This window comes from Cibotium barometz, chromosome 4 (assembly GCF_041138505.1).
Source record: "Cibotium barometz isolate CiBa-2024 chromosome 4, ASM4113850v1, whole genome shotgun sequence".
NCBI classification, from domain to species: domain Eukaryota; kingdom Viridiplantae; phylum Streptophyta; class Polypodiopsida; order Cyatheales; family Cibotiaceae; genus Cibotium; species Cibotium barometz.
Window position 1 is genome coordinate 43920420 of NC_141049.1, and position 20450 is coordinate 43940869.

The following is a 20450-nucleotide window of genomic DNA, read 5'->3' on the forward strand; positions in this document are numbered from 1 at the left end:
GAGTAACATATGTTCTCAATCGAGCTCTCGTTGGTGCTCCCGAGCGGCGAGTTCAACCTGCGGTCTTCGTCAATCCTACGTTGAGCTTCCTCTTAGTCTCGTCTTTCTGCTTTTTCTTGTCGCTTTCTAGCTTCTGCTTCTGCTTTTTCTTCTCTCCTTCGGGCCTCATCTTCTCTTCTTTGTTGTCCCATCTGAAAGAAGAGGGAGATGTAGTCGGACGCTGCTAAAGGCGGAGGAGGATGTGCTGCGGCTGCCTCCAAGAGTTGGAGACACTCCATGAGCAACTGGTTATGAGCTCTAAGAAGAGCTATGGTGTCTGCGGTAGACGGAACAGCAAGGTCTCCTTCGGGGGAGACATCTTCCGGCTGATGAGTACTCTCTTCTGTAGACATGATGCTGAAGTCGGTGGTCTTGCCAGAACACAATCTAACCATCCAAGGATGCCCTCACGCTAGGATACAGTGTGTGGACAAGCTGAATCTGATACCAATGCAGCGGAAGTCTTCGTATTGGAGGAGCAAACACAGATACTCAAAGAGCTGGATGAAGTGTTGGCTGCATGCGGGTATACTCCTAGGGCTAAGGATATTAAATGCTTAATAATGATGTATAAATGCTGAAAATGATGGGAAAAATATCCCAAAAATCCTAGATAAATCTTGGATGATATCTCGGGTTCCTGCAATGGTCTAGATCCTATGCATGAATGTTGTGCAATATGCAGGATGCTTTCTGATGCAAACCCTAAGGTTTCTACTGAATGTATATGCATGAATGCGTCTCTTTAAGTGGGTTAAGGGACTTAGACTGACTGACTTACTGACTATGGCTGAGAATGACCTATGTAGCTCGTGCCTGACTGATCCTGGACTGAGGATTACAATGGGAACACGGCGTACAACAAATATCATGCTAAATGGAACTAATACTCCACAAATGTTGCACTGTTGATGATGAGCTAGTTTGTCACCATGCACTACAGTGCAGAGTGCATGTGACAGTATTCCAGGCTCTCCACATTTGAGTGCTCTCATTCGAGATTGGCAATCTATATTGTGTCACTTACAATGGTTTGGTAGGCCTCCAAATCAGGGAAACTCACTAGTGTTGCAGAGTAGTCATTGGAGTAGGGTGTTTGATCCACCGCTTCCTTTGTCTCAACCAAGAAAGGCATACAATCTTTCCACATTGGGAATTCGACGTATATGTGACGTCGGGATGAAAATGGTTATGTTCTGATTTTCCCACGTGCAGTCTGACAATGCAATTTGGAGATGCATCACACGCCAATGTGAAGAGTCATTTCAAAAATAATGCAACCCTTTCGGTCAATCCCAATGCTTGACAAAACACTTAGAATTCAAGATTGGTGTTCCAATAGCCTCCACTTGTCGACAGTCATGTTGGGCCTGGCGAAGATTAGCACGAAAGAAACCATAAGCATCTAGAGAAGGTTGTCAAAACATGATACGGTTCCTAGCCTTTCAAATAGTCCAGAGTGCCCAATATCTCATCCTCCAGATCATGAAAGTGTCAAATCCAGCCATGCAAGATGGCAAAACACCAAAGACCAATGAATGCTTTCCAATAGAAGAGAATTCCCAGTCATTGAATAGAGAAGGCTAATTTCCAATCACGACGAAGGGAAGAAGGGCACCCCGGAATTTTTCCTTTAATATTACTAAGCACTGCTTCCCAGTGAGAAATGTGCCAATTGCCATAAGCTCTAGTCTTGATAGAAGCACACATGTCTGCAAGCATTATGGCCCATGGCTACCGAAGTTGGAAAAAAGTGGGAATCATGATGTCCTTTCTTGCCAAGGGATGATAATGTAGATCAAATATATTCAATCCACCATGCATTTTAGGTGTGCAAACCAAAGATCAACTCAAAAGACGCCAAACAACACACACACACACAAAATTACATATTGCAAAAAAAAAAAGCATGCATACTACGTGCTCTGCCTTGCGTAATGGACTCAAAGATTAACACACAAGTCTCAAGTCTCATTGGTTCACCTTGGGTATTGAGGCTCAAAGGTCTCTACCAAACTGCAAATTGTTAAAAGCTCTCATCGCGTTAGGAAGAACTACTACAAATTGTGAAAGGGGTCAATGATAGTTCAAGAGAAGTCAAACTAGACCTTATAATTTGTATGATTTGGAGTAAGCCAAAGAAGCGGAAAGGATGGTTACCTAGTCCAGACTTGAATGTTGTTGTTAGGATCGATATCTCAACCCACAACCTCCCCAGTTGTGTAAAGCATCACTTGATAAGGGCAAGTATGGACTCAAATCTTGAATGAGTTAAGGATGAATCCAAAGGGATCTCTCCAATTGGCTTCACTCCTGTGGAGGTGAGACCTTAAGGGGGAAAATATGATGCATCCCTGGTATGGGCATGGGTTGATGTCCATGGACCAAAGGAAGTGTCACACTAATATGCAGTTGGCTATAGGTGCGCTAGACAATTATCCTATATGTGTATGTATAAGAATAGCACCAAAGTCCTATAAAAGCCAGGGGTGGGCTCATAATTTAGTGAGTTGAGCCAACCTTGTGTGGGTTTCAATCTAGACTAGCCCTGAGGTGGTCTACGGCTGTGGAGCTTTGTAGACTGGTACCATGCATGGTATGTAGTGTGCATGGTAACAGCCTAACTGCAGGGTGGTCTTGTGATCTAAAGGCATCATCCTAAGGTGGTGCATATGTATCTCTCTCCCAAGCTTGCAGGTGGTTCAGAGTGGTGCACCCACACTTAGGGGATGAGTCCACCTACTGTTTTCCTAGTGTGCTCTATGCATGCACGTGCATGTGCTCTGGATGTAGGATGACTGCGGTACAACATCATGGGGATGTCACACATGAAGAGCGCCTTGACTTTGAGACTCACTTTTGTTATAATTATCTCGTAATGCACTTTGTTTGCAAGCTTCCATACCTTCTGGTGTGGCTCTTCTACCTAACAAATGATTAAGCATACAAGCTTATTGACATAAGAAAACTACTTTACACTAACAACCCTTATTTACCTGGAAAGATTTTTTGCAGATAAAAGAGCGTTGAAATCCCATCCTCATTCAGTTTCTGAAGCTGCTCATTTGTATATATCACATCTTCTGAATAGTATGGAGTAAACACACTGCGCAAGGAAGATTCACAGTTTATAATAGATTAAAGAATCAGCTACCAAAATTATAAAACTTCCAACAATTCCAACAAAGAAACGTGATATAAACGGAATTCCTTATACAACTTTTCCGGCCACATAAACAGCAACGGAGAGTTAGAATCAGAACTAAACCATGCCTAGGCTGCAAACTGCAGAAGTGCCTAAACACAAAGTTGTAAACCAACAACTCCACGTAAAATGTGAACTATGTGCCATGGAATACACACTGAGCACTTGAGCACCCAACAGTACGTCACAATGAACTTGGAACACATCGTGTCCATAGTCTGTGCTACACCAAGCAATGAACTTGGAACACATCTAGTTCATAGCTCCCAAAGTTGACCTTGTCCTACGAGATTTTCCATGCTTGGAACTCCGCCTCACGGTACCCATAACCAAAAATTTGAGTTGCTAGCAACCCCCTCTCACACCCGCAAGCCTCCTCTGGCTAGAAGCACACGGGGGGAAAACTATCTATATAACTAGAGAAGAACACCATCCTGGTCCTCCAAGGCTAGAAGCGCCCTAGGCGCCCTAGATGAGTCACTAGAAGTATCTATATCACTATCTTGTGTTGTGTCTTTTCCCTTCTTCTAGGATGAAGACTTGCCCTTGCCCCTTGCCCCTTGTCCCTCTTGTTGGACAAGCAGCCCTTAGACAAATATCCTTTCTTCTAGCACGGGTAGTAACAACTGCGACCCTTCTTCTGCAGTGTAGAAAGTGCCTGATCCTGACCATTCTTGACCTTTCCCTATGAAACGAGGACGGACTCTTCTTCCAAGACAAGTTCATCAAAATCCAATTGACTTGCTGTGACTTGGCACCTCAAAGCCCAAGAAACCACATCATACTCCAGGAAAAGCTTTGTGAGGATAAGTACAACCACCTAAGAAGAGGACAAGGCAACACCCATTGCCAGTATAATTGGCCATGAATAACATTGGCCTTCATAAGGAGCATAGAGATCATGTGCACTGGCAAGAGTTTGCATGGCCGGTGAGACCACCTACGTAATGGTCCGCACAAGCACCGAGTGTGCCTTCGAATCACGATCCTCCCACTCTTCCGCGAGGAATTCATTCTTCTGAACCTAGGTCCAACGCCTTTAGTTTTGAGAACGCTCAGGATTCTTCTCACTGCCCTGCACAATCTCCCACAAACCCTTATGAATGAACCAGACCTGTATATTCAGCTTCCAATGAGCTTAGTTGGTTCCATCCAACTTGTCCTCCTTGTTTGTATAGGGGGGGAGCCATATCCACAACAACAAAGTAAGCCACAAAAAAAAAACGTGAATCTTAGCACTTGAAGACTTCTCTCGCGCACTTTCCAACGAAGCAAGGCACAAGGACCAATCATCCCCCTCTCAAATCTAAGAGAGAAAGGGTATGGACAGCAGCAAAACAGTCCACCAAAAAGCACTCGAAAGACCCAACTGAAGGGAGGGGAAGCCGGCAAAGAAGACGGGCTGTCAAGGCAGCTTGCTGGGCTGCACTACACGTGAATAGACCACCTCCAGAAGCTGTCCTGACTGTAAAACAGCCCAAACTCCTCGCCAAGCTGCTGCAAACACTTAAGAAAGCAAAACGCAGCACCTCCAACACAGCACTTTTGCACCTGGCAGGAGAAAATGCAAGGGGCAGAGCACGGCAGGAAGAAAACACTGACTGGAAGCAGGGCGATCAGGAGAAAAATGTAGCCACCTGGTTGCTCCAGAAAAACGCAGCACTTCAATAATAACGCAGCACTCCAGAAAACGCAGGAGGAGAGGGAAGCAAAAAATGCAAATGGGCAGCGAGGACCTAGACATCTGCTGATACCATGTTGGAGTGTGCACGAGCGGAAGCATAGACAAAACAAAGACAAAGAGAAGGAGAGACAAGGTGATCACCTTTATTGATAAGCAAGAGGTTTACAATTGTGTTAGACAGCAACTGGGCATTACAATGTGCTTGCGGATGTGATGAATAACAAGTGATGAGTGGAGCTTTTATATAAGGAGGCCAGAATCTGACCAACTGCACATGAACTAGCCGACAGGCATAATCAGCCCCACGACTCATAAAAGATGAGGAAATACATGTGTGCCAAATAAAAGGTCCAGTTCCCACACCACAGAGATGCACAAATTCTAACAGAAAGCAGATGTGCTGCATTTCCTCCACTCCTCCATTTCCGTTTTTTGCAACAAGGTTGCTTTTATTACGAAAAATAGAACAGACAACCAAGATCCTTTTATAATGGAGGGGCTCTCAAACAATAATAATCACTTCTGGCCAGAAATGTGTAAGTTCATACAATACCAAAAATGTTATGACAAGATTGAGCTACCTTCCGAAACGTAGATGAAAGCTCCCATTAAGCCCGTAAAGTTCTGGACGTACCCTGGATCCTACTCCAGAAGCATGCTAGAATATAACCAATATCTGACCATGTATATATACCAGTGCAAAAGTTCCTGTTATTTCCAAACTTCCTAACCTAGCAAAAACAAAAGTATAATGTTGACTCCATACTACTGATAATACCTAGATGGCATATTACTGATAATGCCTAGATGAAAGATCTGTGGGCTGAAACTGGGAAACAGCGTGCCAGAGGCCCATACAACCAAGGGAAAAGAGGACCAAGGGAAAGTGAGTGGCGAAAGCCAACTTAACTGTGTAAAGGGAGAGATGTAGGGTATTGGAGCCTCAATAAATTGTGACAATGAGGATGCAAAGAGAGTAACAGCAGATGTTGGCACATAAATGTCCAAAACAGCAATAGGGAAACTGCCGAAACACCAATTTGGAGCCGCATTTCGAAGTCGAGACCCTCCCATTTCAGGGCATTGCGTGTAGCTCTGATTTGGAGCTAATATTCTAGTGCATCTTGGATTTTTCAGTGACCACAGGCATTCATTGTAAAGCCACATCTGGAAAGGATTTTTTTTACATGTATACAGTACCTCTAGCTCCATGTACACACTCTAGGACCTCTATGTATCTCATGCGTCTGTGTTTACTACATACTTACCCTGGTTTTTTTGTCTCTGCATAGACACATAGGGTAAAGTCAAAATGAACAAACATATTTACAAGCAAGATATTACCCTCACCCTGACAATCACAGTAAAACAAACTCTCGAAAATGAAAAGAACCTGAAAGATCTCATTTCTCGGACGGGTTTGGCCTTTGGCATGTTCATGAATAATGAGTTTGCAAAGAACTGCAAGCGACGACGGGCTTCCAAGTTTTTGGGAACACTTGCAGCAGACTCCTTAATCGTCAAAAGCTGGTACAGTCTCCGTATCTGGCCCTTCTGTTAACAAACATATTTCCACAATGAAAAAATGTCATTCACATGGTTTAAAGAAAATTACAATTTTCATCAATCAAAAATGTTTTTTGAATTAAATTAAACTTAGCAACAATAAACCAATAGGAGTTCCAGTTTCTAAAACACAACTGACGAACCACATTGACCTGGGCATGTGGTACAAACAGGGACTGCTTTTATGAGGAATTGGGCTTGTCTCCTTATAGATACATACCAAGTAATAGCACAAGTTTTCCATACAACTTACATCTTCCTGTGACACAGGCCACCGGAGATAACTAAAAAGCCGTCCTTCTTTCCGGGCCTGTGCTAGAACACCACGATTCTCAATTGATGCCCTAAAAACACACAGATATTACAATCAGTACACGAAATCCTTAAAAGTCTGATAAGACATTTAAATTCTGATATCATCTCACACATTACACACTTTATTTTCTTCTTGTCAACAAGGTTAAAGTACTACTCTCAAAACCATAATGTGAAGTGTACAAACACCAAAGGCCATTACCGCATGTCCTAACCCAACTTACGAACCAACACTGTCCACCCTAAGCCTTAAACAACCACAATTCATGCCACTCACGCATACACAGACAAAGCTCTATTTCAAAGTTACTATACTCCAGACAGAAATGACAGAATGGTTTAACACTTAACCTTATAAGTCATGGTTAGATCATTCAAAACACAATAATTCATTAGTGCATCTGTTATTGTATCAGGGTGATCAGGTCACGAACGATCCAGAACAACAGCTTAGATGGGAATTCAAATCTTTACAAACCTGGACTCTGGAGACATTATATCATGAGTCACCACATCATAGAAGTCTAGCATGGCCTTCACTGCACCTCTTGAAAGTTCTGGAGTTTTATCATGCCCCTGTCATGGACACTTGGGTCAATGCGCCAATTATTTACCACAACCATATGGATGAAACCATTTAAACCAAAACGAAAATATGGATGTCAGATAAATCTCAAAAAAAAAACAGATTGGAACTTTGCACTGCATGAAACACCAGTTCATGCACAACAACAGTTCACAACCTTTATAACACACTTATGCAGCATGAATGACAGAATGGTAGAAGATACCAGAAGGCCTAGAAGTGCTGTAACCCTTGTCCGCACAAGTGTAAGCTTCTTTAGCTGGAAATTAGTCATGATGGCTCCTTCCTGTATGCTGCTACTTATCTTATTTAATAAATTTTCCACCCTGCATCCATCAGAAACAAGGGAAAAATTTGTGCCCACAATGCACATCAAAGAGATACATGATGTACATACAAATGGTATTTGCAATCTCCCGATAACTGTAGATGGTTTCCATCACAAGAATCGACAAGAAAGAATGGGTGACAAAATGAGTGCTAACCACTTGGTTTCCTCATCTTTCAACAACCCAAGTAAGATCTTGGCAAAGCTCTTATACACTTCTTCCACAGCATGACACATATACTCGTCCCTTGACACCTTCTCCCATAACAACTCCTGACTACCCTGATGTTGCTCTGCAAGGTCCACTGCCAGGAAAATCTGAGGATTCAAAAAGGTTACAATGAGATAATCTTTCCAAGAGTTTATAATGGAGAAAATAAATTTGTAGGCTCACTAAAACGATACCTTACTGACTAGCAGAAATAGTGGCCATTGTACAGAATATCGATTTGTGTTAGAAGGCATTATGAGAAGCTCCTTTTCCCTGAAAACACAGACACAGAGTTCATGCTCAGGTTGAAAAAAATCTATTCCTATGAGAGACAAGGAACTTTTAGGCTTGGTAACAGACAGAGGGACTGGATTGTTGCTGATACTCCTGCGGAGAGTTTCCTCTTCTTAGCGTACACGGTCAGGAATGCCAGGCTCTCCTTGCTAAGTTCTCATTTGAAAGGCATGGCATCACATCGGCTGTCCAAAAGAAATTTTTGCAAAGACTGGTACTCTTATAGGATGAGACAGATATCCACTCTCTTTTGGTTATTTTTTATGGTGGGTTTCCAGTTAGTCCGTGGAGAGCAGTGCTTGGTGTATACCCATCTTGCCTTGGATGTCTGGCCCCACTACAAAGTCAGTTCAGCATTGCATTTGGGGATCATAGTTGCCAGGCATTTCAAAAACCTTTTCATAAACATTTCATAACCTTAGGAGATATCTCAAAACATTTCGTGCCTTTGGAATGGTAAAAGTGCCAGAGAAAACCCATAGAAACATCCTAAAATCCCTATAAACGTGTAAAAACATGCAAAAATTGCCTGTTTTTCATCATGAAAATCAAACATTACACCTTGTGAAAACCAATTTCTGATTTTTTAAGGTTTCCAGAGAGGAAGTTTCCCTTTCCTTTTGTTCCTCGTCTGAGGGTCTTGTACCTTATTTCCTCTTTTGTGGGTTGTAGTCTGCACTGAAAAGATGCATTCTTCTTTACTGAGAGACTGTGGGATGTTAGGCGGGTGTTAGAGGGGTGAGGGGAGGATAATGTATTCAGGTATGTGAAAGAGGAATGGTGGTGAAGGAGAGAGAAAGAGATTCAATAGGGCTCAGATGTGTCACGGTATATTATCTTTTACTCACTTTATCATTGATTCAGCGCATATACTGCTTACCGGTTGTTAATGTAATCTTCCTCCCTCAGAGATGTTATAATTTCGTTCCAGTACGGAGCAAATCTAGCAGCATTTGCTTTCTCCTTGTCAACAACTAGAACCTGCATAGAGCTCAAAATTAGTACTAAACAACAACGCTGGAAATTTTCTCTGTCGCCACACCATGAACCTACATAGAGGCTGGAATTAACGATCAACAACAACAAAAATTGGAATCACAAAGTTGAGAATTCTTTACACTTCCAAGAAACGAATGCAGCTTACCTCATCAACATTCTGTGAGCTCCTTGCCCTGTAAGATTTAAGTAGCATGTTATTTGTGACAGCCATACCGAGACCTAACAAACAATATCACCAAGCTGCTTTTTCTCAACACAGAACAAAATGCTCACGCATTGTGGGCTTTTGATGGCTCCAGATTCTTCACAAATGCAGTTGGGTAGTCATCGAATTGATTTCGCAGCATCTCAAGTGAGCGTATCTGAAAATGTAAACAAATGGCAATATCAGTAAAATTTCTCTGCTGAGGCTTTTACAACCCACTCACAAAGCCCTTAAGATTTGGTATTTTAAACATCTGGCAGCACTCCTATAAAGACAGAAAACATCTGGCAGTACTCCTAAGCAAAAGAAATTCCTATCAACAAGTAATAGTTCAAATACACACAAGAAAACCAAAAAAAAAACTATCATACTATGTCCAATACAGCTGAAAATCCTACTCAATCGATTAATATTGAACCCATACACTTACTATGCATGAGCCATTCAAACAGACCAATCAGATGGCTGCAAGGAGAAATCTGACCAAAAAACTAATTATTGCCATTGATTAACTAGATGCTCGGCACGTACACGCAGGAGCGAGTTTTACCTCACTCCAAAAATGAACCCCGTTCCGACAACCTACCCCAATCAAAATGGTATTTCTCAACTAGTACCATGTATATGGCCTCAATGCAGTCTACAACAGTTACGACAAGATATCATGGATGAGAGCCAAACAGAACTGCATTCTGACTTCCGTTTCAGAGTAGGCCACTAGACATGCATTTGAGGCTTCATAAATGGGACATTGTCAATGTAACATGCGGAAACTTTTAGACAAGGCTTCTACTTCAATTAACAGAATTCAGCACCTTCTATCTTGACAATGAATAGCACAATATGAAGAGGATAGAATGCAGAGAGATTGAGGAAGGAATACATAGTGTTGGGTCCCAAATACCCACTGAAGGACACCTTGGAGACCTTCTTCTTGCTGTGACTCTGGAAACGCTATGGCTGCCCTGGAACAAGACCTTTACCTTGTGTTTGGCTATGCACAAGCCTCACAAACTTGTACAAATGTCAAATGGCTGACCCAAGTGCTGGAGCAACCCTTATATACCGGTGGCAATGCTGAATATGCTGGCCGACCTGCATATAAACTGGCCGACAGCATAAGGAGGAAAAATCAAATCATAAATGAAAGTCTTTTCAGGTGTGGGCCCCTAACTAAGGCTGGGCAGCCCCTATAGGTCCTATTCATACACATGGGCTGGCCAGAGTACTGTCCACAGCCTATGGCACCCAGCACGCCCTCTTACCCTTCCACATGTTGCTAGTTGTCATCCCCAGGATGGGCTCACACACACGCACGCTCTTGGAAACTTCTAGACCTAGACTGGTGTCCACAACCATGTACAGGACTTATACACCTAACCATGACATTCTACAATTGATATCTCGTTGACTCGTCCCCGGACAACAGCTCGCAAGGGACCAAGTAACCACCCTACACCTTGCACCTCTACCATACACCGCTATGTCCACGTGGCATCCCACTACGGGATGCACGTGGCCGCTGGTTTTAACCTTGGAGTTGTTCGTTCCTCTCTATAAGCTTGTGAGGCTCTTCTAGCTTTCTCCCGCAGTTCTAGGGATTCTTACATATGAATTATTGTACAAGCTTTGGGAATGGGGGATTATCCAGTACAAAAGATCAAGCGTTCAAAGCATGGTCTGGCCCATAGTAGCATGAAACATTTCGTCTGTTTCGTTGTTTTGAAGATTTCGTTTCGTCTATTTTGGACGAAACGCAAAGGTTTCGAAATCACACTTCCTTATATACACATACCATCATGGGATGAGCGAGTGTTTCTTAGACATGGAGGACTTGGAGATAGAGCTTGGACATGGAGAACTTGGACATAGAGCTTGGACATGGAATGAAACCGATCCCGTCAAGTGGGAAAGACTCCGTTGGACACCCACACGCTTAATAGCACAACTTTAAAACCACAAATTTGAAATGGACAACTTAATACAACTTGAAATTGAAATGAAATGAAATGGAAAGATGGACACGAGCACTGGGGCCGGAACGGGCCGACCCCCCCCCCTCAATATATGATATATTTATTGGGAGTATTTAATGAATACAATGCTCCATGGGTTCCAAGAACCAGATAATGTCCATGTACATATGAAAACAATACCAAACAAATAGGCTCGAAGTCGAATTTCGATGTAGAAGCTCGAAGTAGAACGACCACTAGTGTGGTCCAATCTCTACGGTCCTGTGCTTTCACTGGACTCCGCGGAGAGCGCCTCACTGGTGTTCCGAGACCACGCACAAACAGGCGCTCTCGTACTAACGCCTGGCTCTCCCGATCTCAGCACCTTTGGACCGAGGTTCTCCAATAAAGCTTGGACAACCCGGCACCGAACGGGTGTTGGCCGTATAGGGAGTCGGGAATCCCTTACCAGATTTAAATACAAAATACTTTACTTAAATCGGAAATTCACTTACTTGTGGATAGCTGATAGAGAACCAATACCCGTGGTTTCATGAAGCCACCCAGGAGATGCGAAGTCCCCTTGTAGAACGCCAGTGGAGAAGATGTGCCACCACCGCAAGAGTCCACAGTCGCCTGCTGTGAAAGGAGGAGACCCACTTGCAAGGGAAGAGAGAGACCTGGCTGCTGTGTGGAGGAGCAGCCTGTTATGAAGAGAGTGTACTCCCACAGTTGCCTACAAGAGTAAAAGGAAAACCTACTGAAGAGCAAGTGCAACCACCTTGTATGGAGAAGAGGGATACTTGCTGCAGCCGCCTGTGGGGGGAGTAGGAGCTGCAAGCGAATAGGTGCAGTCGCTTGTATAGGAGGTGAAGCAGCCGCCTGCAGGAGATCTCACGCAGCCTGCTGAGAAGGGGAACCGGTAGAGGGTACAGCCGCCACAGTTGGTCCAAAAGCGCAGCCTGGACAGCATACAGGTGAGGTTGCCAATAGATGGTGGGCAGCCTGTAGCATGTGCAGTTGTAGAGTAGCCAGCCGCTTGGGAAAAGCAAGCGCAGCCTGCTTTGAAGAGAAAGAGCACACTCACGCCTGTATGGGAGGTGAAGGCAACCACCTGCAATGAGCGCTAGCCGCCTGTAGAAGAGGAGGCGCAGCCAGCAGCAGAGGAAACAAAAGCAGTCGCCTTCATGAAAACGTGCGCCAGAGAGAGGGAGAGTCGCCGGTTGTCTCACGTAAGGTGGAAGCGATTCATGCCCACGCTTGAAAGAGGGAGCCCTTTTTTTTAATAAAATAAAAGTGGAGTTTACTCCACGCTTGCATGTGGGTGGGGAGTTTGGGTAGGTGACCATGCCCACCCCCACACACTTAAAGTGGGGCTCCCCATCTTGGCCCCTAAGTGGGTGCCCAAAGGGGGTGCCCACTTTTAAATAAATGTGAACACCTAACCTTATAAAATAAAAGGTTAGAATATGAAACATTAAAACAATATGTGCGACATACTTACCACCTGTTCACATGCACCAAAACTCGTCAGAATACAGAGCAGACTTCACGACTCACTGGCAGACGTCCCCACTCAATAAGTAACACGTCAAGCAGGCAAACACACAAATACATGTCATGCGAAAACAGTTTCAAACATGCAAAATATGTGTGCATGTGCAAATAGTAACATGGACATATCTCCCGTTCATGGAACAAGTACAAAATATCTGTCGGCACAAAACTGGCACGACATAAAAACATAAAAACCTGGTCTTCCTATGGAGTGACAGTCCCATAGGTAAGACACAGTTCCAGGCACGAGTTTCCCTACGGTGTGACAGTCCCATAGGCAGAACACGGCACGAATACTGGCTCTTCCATGGCGTGACAATCCCATGGGTCGAACACAGTCCAGGTAATACACGGGTGGCACCAGTCTGGCTCCCGTCCATACGACACCCTGCTAACACACGGGTGGCACCAGTCTGGCTCCCGTCCATGTCAGCAAAATACTGGCCTCTTCACACGAGACACCGGCCTGGCCTCAAGTGAACGAGACGCAAAAACTGGAGATGGACCAAATGGTCGGCCAGTTGGTGACATGGAACATGATGCTTGGACATAAACATGGAGAACTTGGACATATAGCTTGGGAATGAAGCTTGGACATAAACATGGAACTTTGACATATAGCTTGGGCATGACGCTTGGACATCAACATGGAACTTGGTTATGGAACTGAAACTTGGATTTGGATCTCAACTCGGACTTGGACTTGGATTTGGGCTTGGATCTGGACTTGGACTTGGGTTTGGACTTGGACTTGGATCTGGACTTGGATTTGCATTTGGATTCACTGGATTTGGATTTGGATATTAGATTTGGTACTTGCCCAATGAGAGATACTTGGGGTCATCCCCGTGGTGTGCTCGGCATAAGAGATCTCGTGCCTCGACATCGAAATCGACTTGGATATCCTACATCAACATGTTTGTTTGTTTTGTATTCATTGATTGTATCAATCTTGGCCAGTGTGCCCGTGGATGGTTCCTAAATAAATTCCATAAAGAAGGCGGAGCATGTTCTCTGCTCAATGTGGTGTCCCAAAAATAGAGTTTTCAACCTCCAAAAATCCTCATGAAGAGAAAACACGAATTTTCTCTTAATAAGTAAGTGAATTGGGGTCCAATCAGGTGAGGGAACATGGGGAGATGCCCATTTATGAGTAAAAAGGGAGGATCAGGTCTTGGACATTGAGTCTTGTCCGCCTCGGGACTTCAGTGAGTGTGAACTTGGAAGCGGTTATAATTTATAAGTGACTTTTGGGCGCCCAAACTTTAATGAAGTGGGAACGCACTCACTTATAAATATTGGCCAAGTCCCAAGGGCTATTTGAGCCTAGATTGGGTAATACTTACCACCTTTTCACATGCCACACAACCATGTCAGCAGACAGTTTCACATGCACGGTTCACGGGCGGGCGTCCCCTAGCCCGGAACTACACATAGGTCATGCAAGCATGAAAACAGCATGTAATATCATTTGTAGGCAAGCACATAAAGATGCTATGCAATGCAGTATTGGCATGAGCAATTTTCGTTCATGAAACCATATAAGACCAGGCGTTTCCAGGCAAGTATATGCGATACCAGACCCAGTGGAAAGCCAATCCTCCAGACGTTTCCGTGCATGTACACAAAGGAACAAGTCCCAGCGGAAAGCCAAGTCCTCCAGATTTTCCGGGCATGATAACGTCAAGTCCCAGCGGAACATCATATCCAACTATACAGCATAACACGTGTCAATCACATGAATAGGCACATTCCATAAGCCATGGACACCAATCCAATATGTACATAGTGTGAAAGCAAGAGTGAACCATTCGGGTGGCCAAATCACATGAATAGACACATTCCATAAGCCATGGACACTAATCCAATATGTACATAGTGTGAAAGCAAGAGTGAACCATTCGAGTGGCCAAATGGTGACAGACAGCGCCATGTCTAGAGAAGAGGGAAACCAAGGGTCTAATGAAAGGAACAACTATCAGGCCGATCCAAGACTTCAAGATAAGAACTAGGATCGTTGATCCATTACTCACGAGACCGTAGCCATGTCATCAGAAGAGTACCATGACTTTCAGCAGTTCAGACAATTTCTCAAAGACAAAGAATTCCTTGTGTGGAGAACCAAGAGAGAACGGGACCAAGCAAGGTCTCAAATGTTTGAAGATTTCATCAAGGATCAAGCCAACGAAGCCGAAGGAGTTGAAGCTGCTAAAGCCTATCTTCGGGCCAAAGGAGTCACCATTGCAGGAGGATCTAGAGCTACCCGCTCTTTTTATCATAGAGGAGACAAGCTACTCCTAGACCTACTCTTTCAGATGTAGTTTCCTCATGACAGGTAAGGGGAAGCAAGGCAAAGAAGCTAGTGAGATCTGAAGATCATCAGATTGACATCATGCCAAGAAGTTCGACAAATGGTTTGCAGTGGTGCTTAGCCCATTGCATGTTTCAACAAACAAAGCCATGGCATCTTTGTGGACCAAAGCTGAAAAAGAATCCTTTGAAGCACTAAAGTTTTAAGCTAGCAAAGAACCAGTATTGATTATTCGAGATTTATCAAAACCATTTATGGTAGAATGTGATGCCTTACAAGATTGCATTGGAGCAGTCTTGAACCAGGAGGGCCATGCCGCGGCATATGAGAGTCCAAGACTTCAAGGAGCCGAAAAGACCACACCCACTTATGAGAAAGAATGATGGGTATCATTCATGCTTTAAAGATTTGGAAGCACTATCTTATGGGTGTTGAGTTTGTTATCAAGACGGATCATCAAAGTCTTAGGTATTTTATGTCTCAACCTAAGATATAAGAAAAGCATATAAGATGGGCTAGTTATTTGGCCCAATTTCATTTCCAGATTATGCATACCCATGGAAAAGACAACAAAGTAGCAAATGCATTATCTCAGAGAGCCTAGAGCCATGAGGTTTCTACGGGTTACCATATGGATTTCACTTTGATAAAGGATCCTTATGCTACCAAAGAGGAATTCAAAGATGTTTTGGAAGAGATTCGAGAATAGAAATTTGGTGACTTTTTATGTCATCAAGTAGGGTTTTCTTATCATGCAAACCCAAATTATGTGTGACACAAGGAATTGAGGGCAAGGTAGTAGAAGAGTGCTATGCTCCTTTCTATTGATAAACTCTCGGGCGGTCCTAGTGGCCAGATGGCCTTGAGGATAGTCTGCGCGGTCCTAGTGGCCAGATGGCTCAGCACGGTTTCGATGAAACCAGACAGGACAATCCATGAACAAGAGGATCATTACTTGTGCATTGCATATTGATGTATGTTTGACTTTATTTGACTTTGTGTGCTGTTTTTGATGTATGGACAATGCTTGGATTTATGGCATGTGATAGTCTCTTGGGCTCCAGGCTACCTGGCCAGTACCTGGAGTACCCAATAGACGCAAATGATGTATACTTATTTGTTGACTAGCTTGTGTCTAGTTTTTGCAGAAGGTGAGTATGCATTTATTTTATCTAAATGCATGTGACAGGCCATGAACATGTACCATCAAGAACAAGGACATCGGTCAAAGAAAAGGCATTGAGATGTTGCCAGATGAGCAGATGACACCACAGATATGGGGAAAGACCAAATGCACAAGCTCACCAGATGAGGGTAGTACCTTCAAACAAATTATGTACTTAGAACATACAGATATACATGGAACATATGGATGTGCTTGGAAGACTTGCGGTCCGCACTTGAGGACAACTGCGATGTAAGAGGAAGGAAATGTAACTATTTGGCCCTCCTAGCTCTATTTCACATGATGAAATCGTTGCCCGAACACCAGAGAGGTGGAAGAAGACATGGGGTCAGGGTCCAAAAGGTTTGATTAAGAAAAAGCACCATTCTTGGTCAAAATGCAAGAAAAAGCAAAAAGTCAATCAAGGTTGACCGCGAGCGTAGGACCCCATTGGAAAGAAGAGACTGAGCCGGACCAAAAAGCCAAAAGGCGCTTTCTCAAAAAGTAGCTCTAAGGCCAAAAAGCAAGGCCTTAAAGCCAAAAAAAACAAAGCACCAAAAGTTGAGTAATATTTTATTAATAAAAGTAAAAAGAGAAAAAGCAAAGGTACAAAGGAAAAAACAAAGCATACAAACGCAACGCAAAAGCATGGACAAGCTTTTGGCAAAAAGTAGAGCCCTTTTCAAGTATAAAAATGCTTGAACCTCTCTTGTAGCATCATTAAGGAGATCGTGGAGTGTGTGTGGACATCATTATGATCACAGAGAGCTTCTTCTTCGCCATCAACACCTTCTCCAACTTGCTTTTCGGATGTATGGTCAACCCTGGACTTGTATGGACATATGCATGGACGATACGGACGCATGTCGGAGCTGTACGGACTTTACGGACACAAAATTTCAAAAATCCTCAGAATTCTAGAAACCCTAAAACTGCTCCAAAAACACTAAAAACTGTTTTTTGGAGGATTTTTCACCCGAAAACCATTAAAACAAGTTTTATATCAGTTTTCTTGCGTGAAAGATATTTCCATGGTTTTCTTCATGGACAAGGCTATAGGAGTTGTGGAGATCACTCATGGGATGAGCGAGTGTTTCTAGGACATGGAGGACTTGGACATGCATGGAGAACTTGGACATAGAGCTTGCACATGGAGAACTTGGGCATAGAGCTTGGACATAAACATGGAGAACTTGGACATACAGCTTGGACATGAAGCTTCGACATAAACATGGAAGTTTGGAACTTGGACATATAGCTTGGGCATGACGCTTGAACATCAACATGGAACTTGGTTATGGAAACTTGAACTTGGACTTGGATTTGGGCTTGGATCTAGACTTGGACTTGGGTTTGGACTTGGACTTGAATCTGGACGTGAATCTGGACTTGGATTTGGATTTGGATTTTAGATTTGGTACTAGCCCGGTGAGAGATACTTGTGGGTCATCCTCCTGGTGCACTCGGCATCAGAGATATCGTGCCTCGACATCCACATCAACTTGGATATCCTACATCGGCATATCTATTTGTTTTGTATTCATTGATTGTATTGATCTTGGCCGTGTCCGTGGATGGTTCCTGAATAAATTCCGAAAAGGGGGCGGGGCATGTTCCCCGTTGAATGTGGTGTACTGTGCAAGATCCCTATTTCCTCCTCTCTCCACTCTCTCTCTATATCTCTTGGACACATGGTTGAGTCTATCATGGCACACCCCGTTGGGCTTACACACGGTGTCAAACTCCACCTGGTACTAGCCGCACCCGAGGAAATGGATATCTATGATCTTGCCCGGCTTGCCAAGGAGGCTTGCTTGGAGCATGTCACATGCGCGCTATAGGCGGCTACCCTCATTCTTGCATACACGTGTTGAGGCTTTGAGGGAGGCTACTATTGATGCTAGGAGCTCGACGTCCACTTCAGAGAAAAGGCAAGGTGCGGCAGCCTCGGTCGAGGATGACGGAGCGACTGCCATGGAGTTCTCCTGAGTCGACAACAGAAGGAAGCGGGAGAGCAGGGACGCCGGACGGGTACGCAGCACAAGGAGACGGAGGTGAGTACAAGAGGCGAAAAAGCGGAAGGGCTCCCAGCCTGGAGAGGAGGCGGCAGATGGATGCACGAATGAGAAGGCAGCAAGGCAGGGGCATGAAAAGGATAGAAAGGTGAGAGGAGGTGCAGACATTTGGATGGGAGGTGCCGCCAAAAAGGCAGGAGAGGGCAGAGAGGAAGGGCCGTAGGAGCGAAGTGAAGGTCGAGGTGGGGGCAAGTAGGAGGCAAGGGCGCACAGGAGACGGGGGAGATGGGCAGACTGCGGGGGCACACAAGAGGCGGGAAGAAGGTGGAAGGGGACATGAAGAAGAGAGGTGGTGAGGGGCTGGCAAGAGTCCAGGTGAAGGGTGAAGAAGGGCGCGAAGGCTGGAGGGGGCTCGAGGGGGGTCTACAGTCTAGCACCCCGCGGGGGGGGGGGGGGGGGGGGGGGGGGGGGGGGGTCTCCAGCTCAACTTTTTAGAACGTCCTTTCTTGGGCACATTCAGCTTGGAAAAAACATCAATTCACTCCCCAAGATGATAGTACTGCTTGTAGGAGGTGTTCTGGCATACATAGATAGCCCTCGTACATCGAATGCATCTTATGTCAAGAGAGAAACATCAGAATTCCCATATGGTGCATAAATAGAAGTAGCTAATCCCTATTCTATATTTTTAATGATAGAAATCATTCCTTTGCACACATTTATTACAATAAATCTACGAAAATCAGGAGATAAAAGTGCTTTCAAAATTCCAGGACAATCAAGGATTTGGGCATGCCATCAAAAACATGCATTTCCATACATATCATACAATGCTCATAAAAAACATTGAAGTGCATACCTCTCCAAGTCGTTCTCGAGTTCCAACAAGACCACCCACAACAGATGACCAGATAGTGTACCAAATCTGTATGTCAAGTAGATAGATCTGCAAGAGAGCAAGGAGAATCACTAACAAAGGGTAGCATAAAGGCACTTCTCTTTCTCGTCCTGTCCTACTAACACTTCTTTATCAAATTTGTGTTGTATAATCTCAGCTTTTATCACATAACTCAACACATTGATTCAAAGATTTCACTCCAAAAGTGTGGTGTATATACCAGAATAATGATTAAAAAAACTACTTACCATCACCACTGGAGCCCACAATGATGCAATTGTGAGAGCATTATGATTATCTGCAAGTGTCAATCCATTGAAATGTTATATAAGATAAAGAATGACTCATCCTATAAGAAAAAACAGCCACAATCTTCTGGGAAAAACAAATTCACACAAACATCAACCTTTGCAAAGGCTACAAGCCACTTGTATAAAATGTGGGTTATGAACAGCTATCAGTAAAGCAGATCCTCTTTGTTTTTTGGCGGTTTGGGGAGGGAGGGGGGGGCCCGCTAAGTTTACTCCTCTGCCCATTCTTCTCATTTTCAAAGAAAACATAACATAGAGAAGTTGCATTCTTTGTAGACGGCCTACAATTTCAAACACATGGCAAGAGCCAAGATCCTATGACCAATTCTTATGAAACTCTAATGAAACTTTTCTATCACATGGCAAATGAAGACTCTGTTAACAGACCGCTGTCAAACAAGGTCCAGCTTGTAAAGCCACTTTACGCCAAGTACAAGTAGTGCACTGCATGTCTCCTTGAAAATCCAAGGTTTGGGGGACCGACAGTGCTTTTAGAGGCGTGGTGTCCTTAGAAAGGAGCTCCATAGAGCAGCAATTGGCGGACCCATTCACATTCTCTTCATTCAGGTGCAGAGCGACGTACCCACCGTTGCGGGAAGATCTTGCAGGGCAGGATCCACGCGTTCTGGTCCCATTGTTTTGGCCCCACCATGTCGCAGGGTGGTCGACTCAGGCAGCATTGTCAATGGAGGAGACCAAAGGGTGACCATCAGGATTGAAGAGGACTGTGTGGGCTTCCTGAATGTATATGTGACGAACATGGCAGCACAGGTAGGGCCACCTCCTAGAGTACAGTTCATCAGTCC

At 44.1% G+C, this 20450-nt stretch overlaps 1 protein-coding gene across 2 annotated transcripts in view; it reads right to left on the bottom strand.

Annotated features, from left to right (window-relative positions):
• Window positions 1-20450, bottom strand: part of LOC147639293 (callose synthase 9-like) — a 104992-nt gene that overhangs the window by 28673 nt on the left and 55869 nt on the right. For both annotated transcript variants that reach the window (XM_086789766.1, XM_086789755.1), the window contains exons 20-31: window positions 19582-19631; window positions 19295-19381; window positions 9501-9589; window positions 9373-9400; window positions 9109-9209; window positions 8129-8207; window positions 7881-8041; window positions 7601-7721; window positions 7288-7385; window positions 6748-6838; window positions 6322-6482; window positions 3036-3145 (exon numbers count right to left, since the gene is read on the bottom strand). In XM_086789766.1, coding sequence (XP_086645892.1) covers window positions 3036-3145; window positions 6322-6482; window positions 6748-6838; window positions 7288-7385; window positions 7601-7721; window positions 7881-8041; window positions 8129-8207; window positions 9109-9209; window positions 9373-9400; window positions 9501-9589; window positions 19295-19381; window positions 19582-19631 — 1176 coding nt within the window. The remainder of the gene's footprint in view (window positions 1-3035; window positions 3146-6321; window positions 6483-6747; window positions 6839-7287; window positions 7386-7600; window positions 7722-7880; window positions 8042-8128; window positions 8208-9108; window positions 9210-9372; window positions 9401-9500; window positions 9590-19294; window positions 19382-19581; window positions 19632-20450) is intronic.